General features: G+C 35.9%; 1 protein-coding gene across 1 annotated transcript; it reads left to right on the forward strand.

Annotated features, from left to right (window-relative positions):
• The first annotated feature begins 14,663 nt into the window (after positions 1 to 14,663).
• LOC121220724 (uncharacterized) lies at positions 14,664 to 17,864 on the forward strand. The gene is made up of 5 exons (XM_041100150.1): positions 14,664 to 15,095; positions 15,216 to 15,785; positions 15,871 to 15,884; positions 15,973 to 17,245; positions 17,715 to 17,864. The coding sequence occupies exons 1-5, from the start codon at positions 14,664 to 14,666 to the stop codon at positions 17,862 to 17,864; spliced, it is 2,439 nt and encodes an 812-aa protein (XP_040956084.1).
• The last annotated feature ends 1,753 nt before the right edge of the window (positions 17,865 to 19,617 follow it).

The raw sequence follows: 19,617 nt of genomic DNA on the forward strand, positions 1-19,617 counted from the left end.
GTTCATATTGATTGCTATTGCTTGCATCGTTTTTATATTTTCATGTTCATTATGATTTTGCCATGCATAAACAATGTAATTTGCTTTTACTATGATTTTGTGCTTTATTTTTACTCGATATAACAAAATTTATTTTTAAAAAATGGCATTTCGTGTTTGGATTCGAGAAAATCGTGCCCTAACTTACTGGGTTTCGATTTTCTCGATAAATCTAAATGTACGAATCTTTTCAAACTCAAGTTTTAAATGATCTCGAAATTAAAAAAATCGCGTCCTAACTTACTGGTCGTGATCTCCTTTTTTAAATCCGAGATAGCTAAAATATCTTTTAAACAAGCATTTTACGCATCGAGAATTCGAGACATTGTATCCTAACTTGCTGGATATGATGTCTATTTCTCAATTAACGTGAAATGTGCTTCTTTTCTCAAAAGATTTTTTTTTCTTTTAGCATTTTAATATAAGGATCGTATTTTTAAATTTCTTTAAAGTTTTCAGTTCTTCGACACTAAGACATTAAGTAATCAGCTAGGTACCAATTTTGGGCGTATCGAGGATGCTAATCCTTCCTCGTGCGTAACAGACTCCCGAACATGTTGCTCAGGTTCTATCACTTTGAATGAATATATGGCTCCAACATGTTTTCATGAGAGGTTTCTTGTAAAGAAATTTGAGCCACATGGTTACTAACATTAACAGAACAATTAGTATCATTTTGCTTACTAGGGACTCTCACAAAACCAGGTGCTTGAAAAGTAATATGTTCATCACTTACACGAAGCAGAAGTTCAACAATACCAACATCAATAATAGTTCTAGCAATGGTAGGTCTCGCAATACTCAATTCAGCCCTAATCAAAGTGGGCTTGGCATAATCATACATAGTACGAGGGACAGGATCTACAGGAGGTAGTTGATTATTTATCACCCATCTCCACAATAATATTATTGTCCTCTTGATCGTCTACTATATCTTGTTGACTTTGCCTTGTTTTTTTAATCTCTTGACGATTTCTGTGCGCAGTTCTTTCAATCTCACTGTCAAAAATCAATGGTCCCGACAGGTTTCCTCTAGTCATAAACCAAAAGAACCTACTAGAAGCAAACAAAGAAAAATTAAATTAAAAATATATATAATAATAAAGTAAAAAATGGCTAAATTAATAGAAATAAAGTTTTCCTAATATTTCAGTCCCCGACAACAGTGCCAAAAACTTTATAGTCATAAAATCAACTAAAACTACAACAAAGGCAAGTGCACCTTTTGATAAATAGTATAGCTACGGTGAGCAAATATATCGTTCGCACGAGGATTAAAAGTACTAGTAATAACCATTTTCCTATTATTTAACCGACAAATTGGAGTGATTTATTTAAACTAAAATTAACTAAATTATTTAACTAAACAACTCAGCAAAGAATAAATCAAGAAAATAATCGAATAATAACCAAGAAGAAGAACAATACCTAGGAAAGAACCCACCTAGACTTCATATGTCATTATCAATCTGAATTAAACAATTTGTTCACTTAATATCTTGATCCGTAGAAATCCCTAAATTATGTTATTATCTCTTTCAAGACTAAGAGCAACTGACTCTAGGTTAATTAATTGAAATTTCTTTCTAATTAAAACACCTATTATTGCATTAACTCCATCTATGGAATCCCTTATTAGATTTGATCTAATTCGGTAGATTTGTGATGTCCTATTTCTAGGATTGCATGTAACTCCACTTAATTATACTAGATCTACTCTTAAACGGGGACTTTTCCTCCTCTGATTTAAACACATTAAACATGAATTAATACTCCGGTAATATTAAAATAAGAAATAAGCACACATAACTGAGAACACGATTTAAGTATTTATTGTGTAAAACAAAAATCAAATAACAAAATTCATCATAAGGTTCATCTCCCCTAAATATATAGAAAATTAGCTTATAATTGTAAATAAAAACATCTCAAAAATAGTATAACCACAAGAAAAAAAGAAACTCACAAAAAACTTCAAAGAAATTAAAAGGAGGTCTTAAATCTTGATGGAAATCTGCTTCAGAGTCGACTTCAATGGTGTTCTTCGAGTTGTTTTCTTTAATAGTCTCTGATGGCCCCTTATTCTCTTTTTATTTGGTATTTATAGGTCTTAGAATGCCCGAAAAAGCTAAAAATGGTGTTTTCCGCGTATTTAGAATACAAATCGCAAAATTGACATGGTCTGACATATGGCCATATGGCAGCTTGTGTGGCTCCTGAAATCTGCTCTAATTGTCTGATTTTCTCTTGTTTTTTCACTCCTTTTGCTCTCAAATGCTCTTCTAAGTATAAAAAAATATGAATTTAAAAGATTAGGAGCATAAAATTCACTAATTTGCAGGAATAATCATCCAAAAACGTATTAAGAATGGGATTAAAACATGCTACCTTTACCACTTATCTGTTGGACAACTTAAAAAAATAAATGTCATTAGAAATTAATTTTAGGTCTCCATTTAAAAATTAAAATAATAATCTAAACTAGAGTAGGTTACGTATAAAGAGTTAAAGACAAATAAAAGGGCTAGTTGAGCCTTGACCCCAAATTTGTTATATATATATTTCAAATTCCTTAAAATATTTTTACAATAGTGTTATACACCAACGATTACCAACCTGAAATCCAGATAAGTTCCCAATTGCTTACCTGTAATCTGGCAAGGCCCCACCAGATGGATGTGTGCGAGATGTACAGTGAGAGATCTACTAGGGGAGCTCGCAGTATCAGCTTGCACGAGCCAAGGAGAGTTTTTGGTCTTAGTTCGTAGATATCCAAGGAGTTTACATGTAGGTTTCCGTGAGGTCTCGCAGGCAAGCCAGAACGTTACACGTGTCTAGCATGCTTGACACCTGTTCAGAGCATCAGTCCTATAAATAGTGGGATCAAGTCCATGAATAGTAGAGTTAAATCATGAACAATAATAGTATGTATAAATACCCAATTGTCCCCTACAATGGGACACAACAGAGAATTACTCAACAATTGGTACGGTGAACGTGGATAAACTTCCCTCCTATCTCCCCATCTATATCTATTGGGATTGGGGTTGTGACCCTCCAAGCAGTATAAGAACACATTCCTCAGTGCTAGAAGGTCATCAATAACCAAGGAACTACCAACATGGAGCGTTTTCAACTAAACATCGCCATTATCTGTCTTGACAATTTGCTTGAATGAGCACATATCCCAGCTCGGTGTAGACCACCCAATAGGAAAGCCAAACCCATAGACGAGCTTGCATCTCACCCTGATATACTTCCCCTAGTTTAGCCGAAGCTTAACACATCGATTCGCGATTATGGTTTTGCCTTTCCTACAAAGAGAAAAGTAATAAAAACCCAATGAGTTTTCTTGATTTTGGGCCTTTAATAGGTACAAGCTCTAGAAAACCATGAGCAAAGGTCCTTCATTGCGGCAACAACAATCAATCAAATACACCACCATAATCCACTAAGAGAACCCACAAAGTTGACCTGGAGCAATCTTGTACTCTTAGAGCAAATGGCAGAAAAATAGATCTAGGGGCAGATGACCCAACTTCCAAGATGTGGAGGGGAGTAAGAAACTGCGATCACTGGTGTCGCTAAGCCTATACGACCCATCAGGAACCGAGAATTCATAAGCAAAGTTAGAGATTTGAATCCCCACGTACACAAAGCTTGATGCATCTCTTTATCGTTTGTAGTGCAGATGAAAAAGGTTGGCTTCAATAAGGACCTTGGAAGTACGCTCTCAATGTGGGCAATGTGGAATTAGCTGGCCATGAGCTCCTCTCATTCTCGACATATCTCCGATGCAGAAAGAAGAAAAAAAAATGGAGGAAATTTAAAACCTGAGACAAGGAGTTACTGAGATTTACCTTGAAGAAAAGCTTTGACTGATTCTAGTAACAAAAATGCTAAGTTCATGCATTTTAGGGTTTCAAAAATCCCTTTTTAAAGAAGCCTCTTCCCCCCACATTTTGACGGTTCAAATGACCGAGAGACATCAGCAGTCAGATATATACAACCGTGATTCACCCCTACACATGGCGAAGCTGACACAGATTCCAATAGACACTGCGTATTCTGCAAGCTATAATAAATGCAAAGTGATGGCCCTAAGAAGCACCACTTTATAACCCTCCTTAGGCCCATTAGGGGCAACTAGATTGTTATACACCAATGATCAACAACCTGAAACCCAGAGAACTGCCAGGGGAGCTCACAATATCAGCTAGCATGAGCCAAAAGGGGTTTGCGGTCTCAGTTCGGATCATATCCAAGGAGTTTACATGTAGGTGGTCGCGAGGTCTGATAAGCAAGCTAGAATGCTACACGTGTCCAGCATGCTTGAGGCCTGTTAGAGTGTTAGTCCTATGAATAATGGAGTCAAGTCCATGAACAATAGAGTCAAATAATAAATAGTAATAGTATGCATAAATACTCGATTGTCCCCTTCAATGGGACACAACACATAATTACTCAACAAATAGTATAGAGAAATAAGGATAATTTATGTTCATCCCTTCAAAACTTTTAAATATTTTAAATTATATTGTAAAATAGAAAGCTTGATATTATAGATTAAGTAAAATTATTTTCAAAATCTCATTAGATAATATTAATTCAATTCTACCAATAAGTGAATGAAAGAAGTGATACAAGACTTTTTCTTAAGTATGTCTATTGAGCTGTAATATTAAAGTCATCATTGTTGAAACAGGAGCGAAGGCAAAAAAAATTTTTAGGGGGGACCGAAATTAAATTGTAATTTTTACAATAGTAAAAATACAATTTTTAAATAATTAAATCAAAATTTTATCATTTTTAAGGAGACAAAGAATAATTTTATCTTTACTAATTTAAAATTTTAAAGGGCCAAAATGGAAAATTTTATGTTTTAGGAGGGCCCGGGGCCCCTACTAGCCCCCTAGATTCACCCCCTAAAAGAATTTTACTCAAATATTACTTTTAGCTCAAACAAAATTTAACTCAAACTATACAATAGATGAAAATATTTGTGATTAAAGTCAATTTTTATTAATTTTGTACTTTGTGTTATAATCAATCAAATAGGTATATAGGTATATTTATATTAGTTGTTAAGTACATACAATCCTGGCTGTCGATAAAGCTAGAAGGGAGGAATTAGCAAAAGAGTGTTAGCCCCTTGCCCAAAATAATGGGCATTATCCTTAGCGAGTGATAGCAAAGGTGATTGTTCTTTACAACTTGAGAAGAAATTTCCAAGAATGTCACTCTTGACCCTTTCTGATGACAAGAAATTCCACATTTTTATTTATAGCCATTCAACATATAAGGAGAATTAGTATCACAAGTCTAAAATTTATTAATGCTATCAATGAGTATTTGTAGACATTTGAGTGAAATATATTACATAAAAACTGATTTTTATGTAATTTTCGTGACAAAACTGGTATTGAGCTCAATAAAATAGAATCTGCGAATAGAGAAAACACTAGTAATTTGTCTCAAGTATTCCTTTTTGGATCTTGATTTAACCTGGACAAGAGCAGATGAATAATTTCGTAGACAAAAGCCGAAGATGATATTTTGAAGTAAAGGCTCAACTCAATTTCCAAGTCATATTCTTTTGTGGAAAAGTATTCTGAGTGGAAAATTATATCCAGAAAATGATAGAAAAGGCTTTGGGCCACAATTAAATCAACATATGTAAATTGTTATACGAAATTAAAGATGGAATCGTCAATGTCATGACATCAACGTCTTATTACTTTATACTCTAAAGAAAATTTTGTTAATTAATTACTACTTTAATTATCGACAATATTGCTAATTAATTTTAAGTTTGCACTTAGTACCCCTGCACCATGTTCCGTTTCTACGACTGATGATTTTCCAAAGAAAATTTTGATTTAAGGAGAAATTGCAATTTCGGATTCAAATTATATAAGAAAATTTCCTTTACAGTACTAAAACTTAATCCAATTTAATTGCTAAGAAAAATAGCAGCCAACATTCATTTGTTTCATTGAAAATTAAAACCAAGGAGGTATCATTTTCAAGAAATATGGACCATAAGAAGATTCTCCTTTTATTATATACTATTGATACTAACAACAGAGAAATTTTCATATGACAACAATTGCAACAACACCTTGACTGCTATACAAATCCATCAGTTTGGAAACTATAACGTATATGCTACTGCTAGATAAACAGTTTAGAAATATCTGCTCTCCAAAATCTTCTGCTCTACCAAACATTAAATGAAACATGTTATACCAAAGACTAATAGAGGATCAAATTTAAATAAATAAAATGAATTAATTAAGTCCGATAAATACAATGTTTCTTTCATCAATTCTCATAAAGATGAAATGGTTAGAAAAGAAACAGTTTCTAAAAATGACTACGCCAAAAATGGCCAAACCATTATGAGGGTTTGATTATTTACAATAATTTGACTCGGTTTAGTGGTTTTTATACTACTTTTAATTTTTGTGGTTTCCTACTTATTTTAATAAAATGAGTTGTTTTTATGATTTTGGACATTATCAGGTATAATTTCAAACTCTTTTCAATAAATATTTTTTAAAAGGGTTTAAAATTTTCAAGTTAATAAAAATAAATAACTCTTATAAAATGTCTTTTTATATAATAAACAAATTAATTATAAATTAAATAAGAAATAAAATTCGAATCGATTCAGATAATTGTGATCTTTTAACTTACATTTCAAAAATCATATAAACACCATAATTCAAATATGTTTTTAATTTCTCGATTAACAATGCTTGCTAGTCAAATGGTTCGAGTGTATTAAAATGTATTATCCTCCTATTTATGATTTGAGGAGGGACAATTAGTAGTTCTAGGCATTATGTAAAAAAATAGCAAGTATATAATTAAAATCTATAATGAAATTGTTTAAAAATAAAAATAAAAATTTATTAAAAATTATGATAAAAGAATATATATATAAAATAGAATAATTATATGTGATTTCAAAAGTTTACCTAAATTATTAACATAAGTAATAAGACAATTTTAAAAATATAATGTTCTGTACAATACAACCATTGAAATAAAATTATTATACTTTTCTTTCTCAGCCAACAAAAGATTTTATTAAAAATATAAAAAAAAATCAACCACTCAAACAGTGGGATTACTATAACAACAATTCACGAAAATCACCAAATCAAAACAACAAAAAGAGACATTACAAAAACCAGCAAGAAAATACAAACAACCGCCCAAGGGTGAAGGAAAAAAATTTTGGGTCAAAATTAAATTGTATATTTTATGATAGTAAAAATATAATTATTTTAATAGTTAATTTTTTAAAATTTTTGAAAGATTAAATTAAAATTTATCATGTTTGAGAGGATCAAAGTACAATTTTACCATTACTAATTTAAAATTTTATAAATTCTAAAAAAGTCCTAAATGAAAAAAAATTATTTTAGGGGAGCCGAGCCCCTACCAACCCCTCAACGTCGCCATTGCAACCACTAGTAAACACCCAGCAAAAAGTCCACTATGCCCAAAGAAAATTATTATAAGTCCACCAAGCCGCCCATTGTACATCCCCCTGTTTGAGTCAACGATTACGAGGATGACCCACCTCGTTAGAACAATGACACTGGGGTATTTGCGGCACTATCGGTGGATGACTGTATGGTGTCACATGGGCCGGTTGTGGATAAAACATGGGGATTGTCAACGATACTGGATGCATCGGTGTTGCTAGTGCCATCAACGTGTATTTTCACTCAATTAAACCATTCAAATAACTTAAAATAATTAATTTAACTTATAACTCTTAATAATGAGAAATTTACAAATCAACCCCAATAATTTATCTTTTATGCAATTTAGTCCTAAATCCCAAAATTTACAATTTAATCACAATTAACTAAAATTCATGTTAACTAAATTTCCTATAACTTCTAAACAACCCATATTTTCCATCAATTCACAATATGTACATTAAATTTTTACTATTTTCACAAATAAACCCTTAAACATTAAATTCACTCAAAATTACTTAACAAAACTTGTTTATTTAACAACCAAATTTAATATTCAATCATCTAAATTCACAACACAACAATTACATCCATAGCATAATTCTAAACATTTAATAAATTCACAAATTGACCCCAAACTAGTTAAATTAAGTTAATACGAGCTCGAAAAGATAAAAATTACTAAAAACAGTGCTTGAAAACATACCATGCATGAAATTTAAGCTTTGGCCGAAAGCTTCCTTCGCGAACAATGGTGTTTCGGCTAACACCTCTCCAAATGAAAGAGATGATACTCTTTTCTTTACTTAATTTCAAGTTTAATTTACCATTTTAACCTTTAATATTAACCCAAATTTCATCAAATGTCAAGCCATGATCATCACTATACTTAAAATTGGTAAAATTACTACTTAAGGCCCTTATTTTATGCTTTTATATCCATTTAATTCAATTAAGGCTATAGTGACTAAGTTTTACATCTATTACAATTAAGTTCTTTTTCCTTAATTAACTATTTAAACGTTAAAATGTCTTGACCAAATTTTAATATAACCCTAATAACACTCCATAAATATTTATAACATATTTATAGGCTTGTTTTATAAATTTAGGTTGATAGAATTGGTATGTTTATAAATGTTTTAACTGTGTTTATGTCCATTGAATGTATGTACAAATGGAGGAGCTTGTTAGGCAAGGTTTGCCTTTGGAAGGGCTTGTTTTAGGGGCTAATTATGGAGCACATGGCCTGGGGCATGGACTATCACACGACCGTGTGTCACACACGGTTTACTTACACGACCGTGTATCCTATTGTTTTTGGGAATAAGTTTCACACGGTCTAGACACAGCCTACGATACAACCGTGTGTCTTAAAAAAGTTTGTTACACGGATTGAGACACGTCCAGCGACACGACTGTGAGAACTAACTCGAATATACACACAGGCTGGGACACGGCCGCTTGTCTGGACTTCGAATGTTCATATAGTCTGAGCTGTGACACACGGCCTGGCCATACAACAATGTGTCCCCTGTTTTTAGAATTTTCAACTTTTTTCCTAATTTTTCCTTTTTGTTTCGAATTGACCCTAGAATATTTCCAGTCTATTTTTAGGGCCACGAAAACACAGTTTAAGGCTCATATGCATATATTTAATTATTAATAGAATGTGATTTGATTATTTGTATTTATGATCAATTATAGTTTGTAAATAATGTTAATTTTTGAAATGTTATTGTAATACTCTGTGACTCCAAACCGACGACGGAGATAGGTTAGAGGTGTTACGTAGATGTTGCAGGGATGCTTTAACCTTTTCTACACATAACTATACTCTCAAATCCATATTTGATTATGAGATCATGCCTTAGTTTTAAGATTTTCCCTTAGGTTTCTCTTAAGATTAGAACTTTGGGTGATAGGTGACTAACCGACCAAGTCTGAATTGGTTATTGACAGCTTCACTTTTTAGTTTTTCGTGTCTATCTTGTTAAGTTCATCTCTAGCATGTTATGACAACTTAACGATTCCACTATGGACTCTAGTTTTGAGAGTCGATCTACTTTAAGGCTTAGCTTTTAAGGTTTTTTTTATAAGTTGTATATGTGACTTTATTGATTAATTGATGTGAGTTTTTTTTTCTGTTACTTGTGATTACATTTGTTGTAAATTATCATTCACTTTACACATGAATTTGATTCTATTCGCTGATCTGTTCTATTAGGAAGAGTGGTCTCGGGCCTTCATGTGGTCATTTCCATAGCATAATTTGTTTTTTTAAATCTATAGTAAATTTATCATTTATTTATTTAGTTGTTGAAGAGTTTATATGTCAATGTTTATAATTCATTAAAAGTAAAAAATATATATAATGTTCAATGGTTCAAATTTCTTTCATAAAATTAATATTAAAAAAATTATAGTGCAATGTTGTTTAAATCATACTAAACTATCCGATTGGACTGGGAATTGATCGAGATATTGATCTAGAAAGGTGAAAAATCAGGTGTCTGCAAACTAGGCTAAAAACAATTGAATTGATTGAATTGTATTTTATAATTATTAATATTTTTATTTAATGATTTTTTTAATAATTTACTTGATTTGAATCTTACAGACTAAAAATAACAGCCTAATTGATTCGATTATTGATACAATCCCAAAAACGTTAATATAATATTTAACTTGAATTGTTAGCTTTTTGAATTATATATTAAGATGTTCAAATTTAATTTGCTGCAATTTAATTTGGATTCTTCAACTTAAAGATAACCAATCTGATTTAAGCTAAACCCAAGTAGTTTACAACTCTAGTATTTAATATTACTAGCTTCTAATGCCACAAGTATTACGTGCGATTTTGCACATTTAATATTTAATTAAATTTTAAATATTTAATTTTTAATTGCATTAATTAACATAAAATAACATTTCTTATTTTAATTATTAGATATAATTAAAATATATTAACTTATTATAAAAAATATATGTTTCTTAAATTATTTTTTGGTAATGTTACACAATTATATATATATGCTGGAAGTAATGGATGCTCAATTATCTGTCAATATGCAGCCTTAATTGGATTTGTGTTTTTGTATGTTTCAAATCGTTTTTGTTGCCTTTTCTCTGTTTGCTGTTATTTTCTTATGGAATTGGATGTTTAATGCTGACTTCTACCATCCAATTCCCTTATATTTTTATTGCAGGAGAAGATATTAAGCTAGTTTGTTTATTTGTAGGGAAAATCTGAAGAAGAATATGAACAATCAGAACGGTTCCGACAGGAGTTGAAATTGAAAGTTCGAGAGTTGTTGAAAGAGCAGTAACGGCGTCGAGAAAAACCCAAGTCGACCCCGTTTTTCAATTCAAAAAATGGTGTCAACAGCTTGGCGACTCCACTGGGGACTTTAAATAAGAGAGTCAAGCCACGAGTTGATTACTTTTTGTCTTTTTGTCGAAATTTGAAAACTTGATTTAAATATACGATCCTCTCATTGCATTCCATTTGTTTTGAGTTATAGTATTTTATCTTGTTTTATATATTAAATTTTTATATCTCTGCATTGCATTGCATGACCGTGGGTCACACCTTTAAGTGGGAGCGAGAAGCTACGCCTTCGTGAGGTTTTCACCTCCGCATGGGATAGTGAATCGCTTTCGGGATACATCCGTACCTATGTCTTCGTGAGATTTTCATCTCCGCATGGCCATAGGGAAATGTATTCCCCTGAACTGAACTCAGTCCGTATGAGCCTATAATGGGTGAGGATTGAGGAATCTGCTGGTTCAGGTACCTTACTTAGAACCAAACCACATGTAATGAGCCATAAGAACCGACCTAGGTAGAGCTATGCCAAACCTTAGTGCTTACCTAAATGGATGTTATATTTATCGTCATTTACGTTAAATCTTGTTCTGCGTAATACTATGTTTGCTTTATTTGTGATTGTATGGCATTGTCATTCTAAAAGAGGTGTCGATTCATGTTCAGTGTCTAAAACGAAAGCTTATCATGGAAAAGGGATTTCTTGATAAAGTAGAAGATAATACGGCTATGCGAGTTTGGGCTGAGACGACACAACGGGAGAAAGGCGATAGTCTTACCAAGGGGCACATGTCAGAATTGTGGGATTTCACCCGTATCAGTGTAATCCAGAATGACCTTCGAGAAATGAAAGAAGTCTGGGATTAGTGGGATGTCGAGACCAAGCAGCTGTTCTATTGTAACTACGGTGACCTACCTTATCTGCTCAGTGTCAAAGTGGACAAGTATTTATTCCGAGCCCTTGCTCAGTTTTGGAATCCTGCCTACAGTTGTTTCACTTTTGGGAAAGTAGATTTGACGCCTACTGTGGAGGAGTATACGACCTTGCTTCGGTGCCCAAAGTTTCAAGTCGCAGGGTTTATTCGAGAGCTGCTTGTGTCCCTCCATTGTTAAGGAAATTAATAAACATTACCGGGATGAGCGAGCAGTGGGTCGCTTTCCGAATCCAACAGAAGGGCGACAGTAAATGTGTCCCTTGGAAAAGCTTACGAGATTTGGTGTTTGTACATCCTGACGTAAAGAAAAGGGTCGATGTCTTCGCTTTAGGTATCTACGGGCTAGTGGTCTTCCCCAAGGCTTTAGGGCACATAGACGAGGCTGTATCTGATTTGTTTGATCGGCTTAGTAAAGGGGTTACACCGGTTCCGGCAATACTGGCTGAAACTTTCAGATCCCTGAGTGCATGTCGGAAAGCAGGTGAGGGAAGGTTTATTGGATGCGCACAACTTTTATTGGCATGGTTTCATAGCCATTTCTGGAAAGTGGAAAAGGTCTCTTATTGAGTTTTGTCTAACAGTTACTCCCCTCTAGAGGAATTGGTGGCCACACCAAAACGGGATGATATTTCAGAAGAAAGATGGATGGAGATACTCCAGAATCTCCAGGATGAAGATATTAAATGGAGGGCTCCTTGGTTAATTCTTGATGAGATATTGTACCGATGTGGAGATTTTGACTGGGTTCCTCTGCTCGGGATATGGGGAGCTATCGGATATGCTCCCCTACTTGTATCCAGACAGTATACATCACGATAATTCGTACCAGCAACGCTGGGGTTGGCCTATTCTAATTTTTCCTATAGGGAGGACAATTACAAGAAAAAGGTTCGAGAAGTGTCTAATGCCTGGAACCAAACTCGCCGAATGAAGATTTTAGCCGTGGGTCCGACAATGACCCCCGAGTATGGCCAGTGGCGTGATCAAAGGGTCAACGATAATATCCCGGTGTCAAATCCAGAAACTGCTCGATCTTTAGAGGAACACCTATAAGTATTGCCCTCTGAGATAGAAATTATCAAGCAATAATTTGAAAAGAGGAGTTTGGAGATAGGGAAGAAAGTAGAGCAGTTAGAGGAAGAGAAAATGCAGTTAGGACTGGATTTGGACATTCAAAGATTAGAGGCCGACAAATTAAGGACAGGAAAGAACAAGGCAGAAGAAGATTTAGACAGCATGAAGACGGATTACAAGAAGTTGCGTAGGTCGATAAGAACTACTGGCTTGGGTAAAACGCCAGAACAATGGCGACAGGAAATTCAAGAGGAAAGAACGAAAGCCAATCGGTGGGAAAAGAAATTTCAAGATACTCAAACTCGAGAAGTTACTTTGGGAGAGAGTCTACTAGTCTGCCAAAACGAGAAGACAAAGTTGAATGCCCGAGTAACTGAACTGGAAAGGCTACTTCACCAATACAGTAGTCGTAATTCTGCGGTTGAATTAAAGGCAAACTTGGACAAAATTGAAGAATTAAAGGGACAAGTAAGAGAGCTTGAGGACGCATTGCAAAACAGAAAATTTCGAATAGAGCTTCTAGAAAGAAGTAGTGAGCAGTGGCAAGGGCAATTCCAGCAGTCTCAAGACCAGATTAGAGACAGAAATTATGTTATGGGTGAGGCAGTGGTTCAAGTATGCGAGGTAGCTGATCACCTGCAAACCCTAGCGGTTCAAGCTGATTTATTAAGTTTGAAGTATGAGTCGAAATTGAACCGGGGCCGAGAATTAGCTTGGCTTCTTAAAAAGGTTAAGGCTTTGGGTATAAGGGCAAAGTCGTATATGTAATCTATTTTATGTAAAGAAATTTCTTCTCTAGTAAAGTTTTCTAATGAAGTTGAATTAGAATCAGTGCCTCTTTTTGCATTCATGCATCTACATATCATCATATGCATTAAGTTTTAAAAAAGGGAGCCTAATTAATTTAAAATTATGACAGAACTACCCTGGAAACTAACAAAAATTCACCAACCGTTTATCACTACGGTACCCGTCGCAAAATAAAAGCCATGGATCAAAGACTCGAAAGACTCGAACAGCTCCAAAGGGGGATGCAAGAACAAATGCAAGAGTGGTTAGAGAAGATTCAACAAGATATGAAGAATGAAATGGTAGAATCTCAAAAAAGCATGATAGCTGAATTAACGCAGTTGTTCAAATGGGGGAAGCGACAAAGGAAAAGACCCCGTAGTTAATACAGAAGAAGAAAATAATGATAGCCCTCTCTATCCCCCAGGTTTCACTCCTCCTCATGCGCAAACCCAAGCTGAGGTGCAACCACGCAGATCATCTGTTACTATCAAGCCTCAGCAATTTCAAATTGGTGCCTCAATGCCAGTAAATTTCCAAACTGGAATAGGTTCTCATCTCGGAGAAGCCCCTACTAATCCCATAGTACCCGATTTTGACGAAATGATGGGAAAAGAGAAAACAAAGGAAGAACTACCGAGCCGATTGGAGGAAAGATGTAAATGGCTCGAAGAGAAATTCAAAGCCATGGAAAGTAGCGAGAATTATCATGGGATGAACGCTAAAGATCTAAGCTTGGTACCAGATTTGGTCCTCCCTCCCAAATTTAAAGTGCCGGAGTTTGAGAAGTATAATGGGACCAGTTGCCCTGGGGCCCATATCACTATGTTCTGTAGGAGAATGACTGGATACATCAACAATGACTGATTGTTGATTCATTGCTTCCAGGACAGCTTGATCGGGTCAGCGGCTAGATGGTACAACCAATTAAGTCGGGCCAACATTCATTCATGGAAAGATTTGGGGCAAGCCTTTATGAAGCAGTATAGACACGTGATGGATATAGCACCCGATCGAATTGTATTGCAAAACATGGAAAAGAAGCCTAATGAGAGTTTCCGGCATTATGCTCAGAGATGGAGGGAAGTAGCAGCGCAAGTTCAACCACCACTTTTAGAGAAGGAGATAACCATGCTTTTTATCAATACCCTGAAAGCTCCATTTCTCAATCACATGCTAGGCAGTGCCACTAAAAGCTTTTCAGACATAGTGATGTCTAGAGAAATGATAGAGAACGCCAAAAGATGCAGCAAGATTGAGGCAGGAGAAAGTACTAAAAGGTCAGCACCAAGGAAGAAGGAGCATGAGATAAACAATACAAGCACGTTTAACAGGGACCATTCTAAATCAATCACAGTGGGGCAAGCCAGAGCAGTAACCGCTAATCAGCAAATTTTTTCGACACAGGAATCCAATCCAAGGCCAAAGGTAGAGAAACTTCAATTCACACCCATCCCAGTAACGTATAGGGAATTGTACCAGAACTTATTCGATGCACGTGTGATATCTCCATTTTACCTCAAACCTATGTAACCTCCGTACCCTAAGTGGTATGACGCAAGCGTTCAATGCGAGTATCACGCGGGGACCAAGGGGCACTCAATTGAAAACTGCACTGCATTCAAGAAGTTAGTTGAAAGACTTATCAATTTGGGGATCGTAAAGATAGGTGACTCATCAGGACCGAATGTAGCAGAGAATCCGTTGCCCAACCATGATAATAAAGGGGTGAATGTGATAATTGAATATGGAGGAAGGAGAGTCAAAGCCAACATAGCAGAGATAAAGACCCCCCTTGAATGGGTTTGGAAACAAATGATGAAAAGAGGTCTCATCAAGCAAGGTTCAATAGAAAGGCCTGAAGGAACAAGGAAGTTTTGTGAATTCCATGCAGAAGAAAGCCATGACATCCAAGAATGCACCGAGTTCAGAACCATGGTGCAAAACTTAATGGATAACAAAGAATTGGAGTTTTATGAAGAGATTAAGGGACTAGAAGTAGGAGATGTTTATGCTGCAGAAGAAGGATCTACGGGGAAAGCCCAAAAGGCTAATTATCCAGTGGTGATTATTTCAAAACCAATAAGCAGAGAACTTGGAACACAAATAGCACCAAAGGTCATAATCCAAAAACCTGTATCCTTTCCCTACAAGGATAGCAAAAAGGTTCCTTGGAATTATGACTGCAATGTAATAATCCCAGGAGAAGAGAGCTTGGTAAATGCTTCAGGAGAGGATGAAGGATTCTATACACGAAGTGGAAAATGCTATGATCCGGTAAACGCGAGAGTGGAATCTGGAAAAGGAAAAGCTTAGCGGTTGAATTGGGAAAAGCAAAAGCAGACAAAATTGAGCCGCGTGTCAATCAGCCGGTAACTGAAAATGAGGCTAAAGAATTTCTAAAATTCTTAAAACATAGCGAGTACAGCGTGGTAGAACAATTACATAAGCAACAGGCTCGTATCTCGGTGCTTGAATTGCTTCTAAGTTCAGAGGTACATCGTAATGCGTTGATTAAGGTGCTAAATGAAACTTATGTCACTAGCAATATCTCAGTGAATAAGTTGGACCGTTTGGTTAACAATATCAGTGCTGACAATTTCATTTTCTTTAATGATGATGAAATACCGCCGGGGGGAAGAGGAGCCACCAAAGCATTACATATCACTGCTCGCTGCGGGGAGTATACGTTAGCGGGAGTGCTAATTGATAATGGATCAGCCTTGAATGTTTTACCCCTATCTACCTTAAATAGGTTACCGGTGGATAGTTCCCACATGAAATCATGCCAGAATATAGTGAGAGCATTTGATGGTACCGAAAGGAAGGTGATGGGAAGAATAGAAATACCCCTCTTGATTGGCCCGAATACATACGAAGTAGATTTCTTAGTGATGGATATCAAGCCTTCGTATAATTGCTTGCTGGGGAGACCATGGATTCATTCAGCAGGGGCGGTGCCTTCATCATTACACCAGAAGTTGAAATTAGTGACAGAAGGCTGGTTAGTTACGGTTGACGCTGAGGAAGACATCATTGCATCGGTAACCAGTGGCGCACCATATGTGGGAGTAGATGATGATACAGTCGAATGTTCTTTTCGATCCTTAGAGTTCGTAAATGCAACTTTTGTCACCGAGGGAAAGAAAATCCCAATGCCCAGCATATCTAGAGCCACAAAGATGGGACTACAAATGACAGTTGGGAAAGGAGCTGTGCCTGAAAGAGGACTGGGAAGATGCCTTCAAGAAAGGATAGAGGCACCAGTGGTGAAAGACAAACAAGACCATTTTGGTTTAGGATTTAAACCAAATGCCAAGCAGAGAAGGAAAGAGTTAGAGAAAAGGCAAGAGAGGAGGAAGGCGCGTTTGAATGGAAAAGAAGTTGACTGGGAACCTATGGCTCTCCCCCACATATCCAGGACATTCATATCGGGAGGAACCATGTATTCTGGACTGAAGACTCCAAGAAAGAAGATCACAGAGGAAATGTTAGAAAACTTGAGCATCAATGCCATATTTGAAGAAAAATCTGAAGAAGGAAGTACATCAGGCATCTATCCCATTGAACCCGGGAGTGTTTTAAACAATTGGACTGCAGAAGAAATGCCTGAAGTTTTTAGAGCTTTTCCAGAGTAATATTCAAAACATATTAATTGTTCTAAGCTTAGAGAAAACGAAAACTTTTTGTGAACTGAACTGGGCTTATATTTGGACATTGTGGTTTCAATGAAATATATCTTCGCATTTTGAGTATATATTCTTTTAAAATTCTTTTCATTCTCTCATACGAATAGTCATCTTGAATGCTTTTATTCCGAGTCATTCATTTATTCATGACTATACTAAATAAGAATCCTTAAATTCATACATTCCCTGTACATTCTTTGATACCTATAACAGGTCCCAAGATATCAATGATATGAGTGACTCTACTATGGACTTAGAAAATCCTTTTGAACGAGATATGTGTATAGAGGAATCTCAAGATTTTGAAGATAACACAGATTGCAACCTATCTCTGGACTTGTTGAGGATGGTAGAGCAGGAAGAGAAACAGATTCTACCTCACGAGGAGACGATAGAGACAGTGATCCTTGAAGAGGGAAAGGTGGTAAAGATTGGCACAAGCATAACTGAAGAAGTAAAACAAGACCTCATTGAACTGCTTCGAGAGCTCAAAGATGTCTTCGCATAGTCATACCAAGATATGCCGGGGTTAAGCACTGACATCGTAGTTCACCGACTTCCTATAAAGGAAGATTGCAAACCAGTTCAGTAAAAACTCCGAAGAATGAGGCCTGGTGTTGTATTAAAAATAAAAGACGAGGTGCAAAAACAATTCGATGCTGGATTCCTGCAAGTAGTTAAATACTCCGAATGGGTAGCCAACATCGTACCCGTCCCTAAGAAAGATGGGAAAGTACGAATGTGTGTAGATTACAGAGACTTAAATAAAGCTAGCCCAAAGGATAATTTTCCCTTGCCTCACATCGACGCCTTAGTGGACAACACCGCAGGGCATTCGCTATTTTCTTTCATGGATGGTTTCTCTGGATACAACCAAATTAAGATGCATCTAGAGGATATGAAGAAAACTACGTTCACAACCCTATGGGGAACCTTTTGTTATAGAGTAATGCCATTTGGGTTGAAAAATGCAGGGGCAACGTATCAGAGAGCCATGGTAACACTGTTCCATGATATGATGCATAAGGAGTTAGAAGTCTATGTTGATGACATGATTGCAAAATCTAAAACAGAAAAGGAACATGTGCAAATCCTTAAGAAATTATTTATAAGGTTGAAAAAATTTCAGCTAAAGCTAAATCCAGCAAAATGCACATTTGGGGTAAGATCGGGAAAATTGCTTGGGTTCGTGGTCAGTGAGAGAGGAATTGAGATTGATCTTGACAAAATAAGAGCAATACAAGAATTACCCCCACCGCGTACTCAAAAGGAGGTTCGAGGTTTTCTAAGAAGGCTGACTTATATTGCTCGGTTCATCTCACAGCTAACTGAGAAATGAGACCCCATATTTCGCCTCCTCAAGAAACATAATCCAGGTGTATGGGATGAGGAATGTCAAAAAACTTTTGAAAAAGTCAAACATTACTTATCCAATGCCCCAGTGCTGATTCCACCCTGCCCAGACAAGCCGCTCATACTGTATTTGGCAGTGTTTGAAAATTCCATGGGATGCGTGCTTGGTCAACATGATGAATCAGGATGAAAGGAAAGAGCAATTTACTATCTTAGTAAGAAGTTCACCGAATGCGAAACAAGATATTCACCAATCGAGAAATTATGCTGTGCCCTAATCTGGACAACTCGGAGATTGAGACAGTACATGTTGTACCATACGACCTGGTTAATCTCCAAATTGAACCCTCTGAAATACTTGATGGAGTCAACCACTCTGAATGGAAGAATGGCCCGATGGCAAATTCTTCTATCTGAATTTGACATAGTCTATGTGAACCAGAAGGCAGTCAAAGGGAGTGCAATAGCGGAATTCCTAGAAAGTAGGGCTTTGGATGATTATGAGCCATTGAACTTCAATTTTCCAAATGAGGATTTGATGCATGTTGCAACTGTAGAGAAAGATTTCCAAGAAGGTGGTCCTTGGAAGTTGAGTTTTGACGGAGCTTCAAATGCTATAGGCAACGGAATTAGGGCAGTACTCGTGTCTCCTAGTGGAGATTATTATCCTTTCACTAGCAAATTGGACTTTGACTGTACAAATAACATGGCTGAGTATGAAGCTTGCATTATGGGCATCCGGGCAGCCATAGAGCAGAAAATTAAGGTGCTAGAGGTATACGGGGACTCTGCATTAGTAATTTACCAACTCAAAGGGGAATGGGAAACAAGAGACCCGAAGTTGGTCCGCTATCGAAATTTTGTTATGGAGTTGATTGAGGAATTTGATAATGTCACCTTTAGTTAAC

Source organism: Gossypium hirsutum, chromosome D09 (assembly GCF_007990345.1).
Source record: "Gossypium hirsutum isolate 1008001.06 chromosome D09, Gossypium_hirsutum_v2.1, whole genome shotgun sequence".
Taxonomy (NCBI): domain Eukaryota; kingdom Viridiplantae; phylum Streptophyta; class Magnoliopsida; order Malvales; family Malvaceae; genus Gossypium; species Gossypium hirsutum.

What these genes read in the sequence shown, in the direction of transcription:
- LOC121220724 (XM_041100150.1), top strand. Translation starts at nt 14,664, where the DNA reads ATGGATATAGCACCCGATCGAATTGTATTGCAAAACATGGAAAAGAAG. An exon ending in AATCCAATCCAAGGCCAAAG is followed by an intron (nt 15,096 to 15,215) that starts GTAGAGAAACTT and finishes CCGTACCCTAAG; the next exon opens with TGGTATGACGCAAGCGTTCA. An exon ending in ATCCCATTGAACCCGGGAGT is followed by an intron (nt 17,246 to 17,714) that starts GTTTTAAACAAT and finishes ATGGTAGAGCAG; the next exon opens with GAAGAGAAACAGATTCTACC.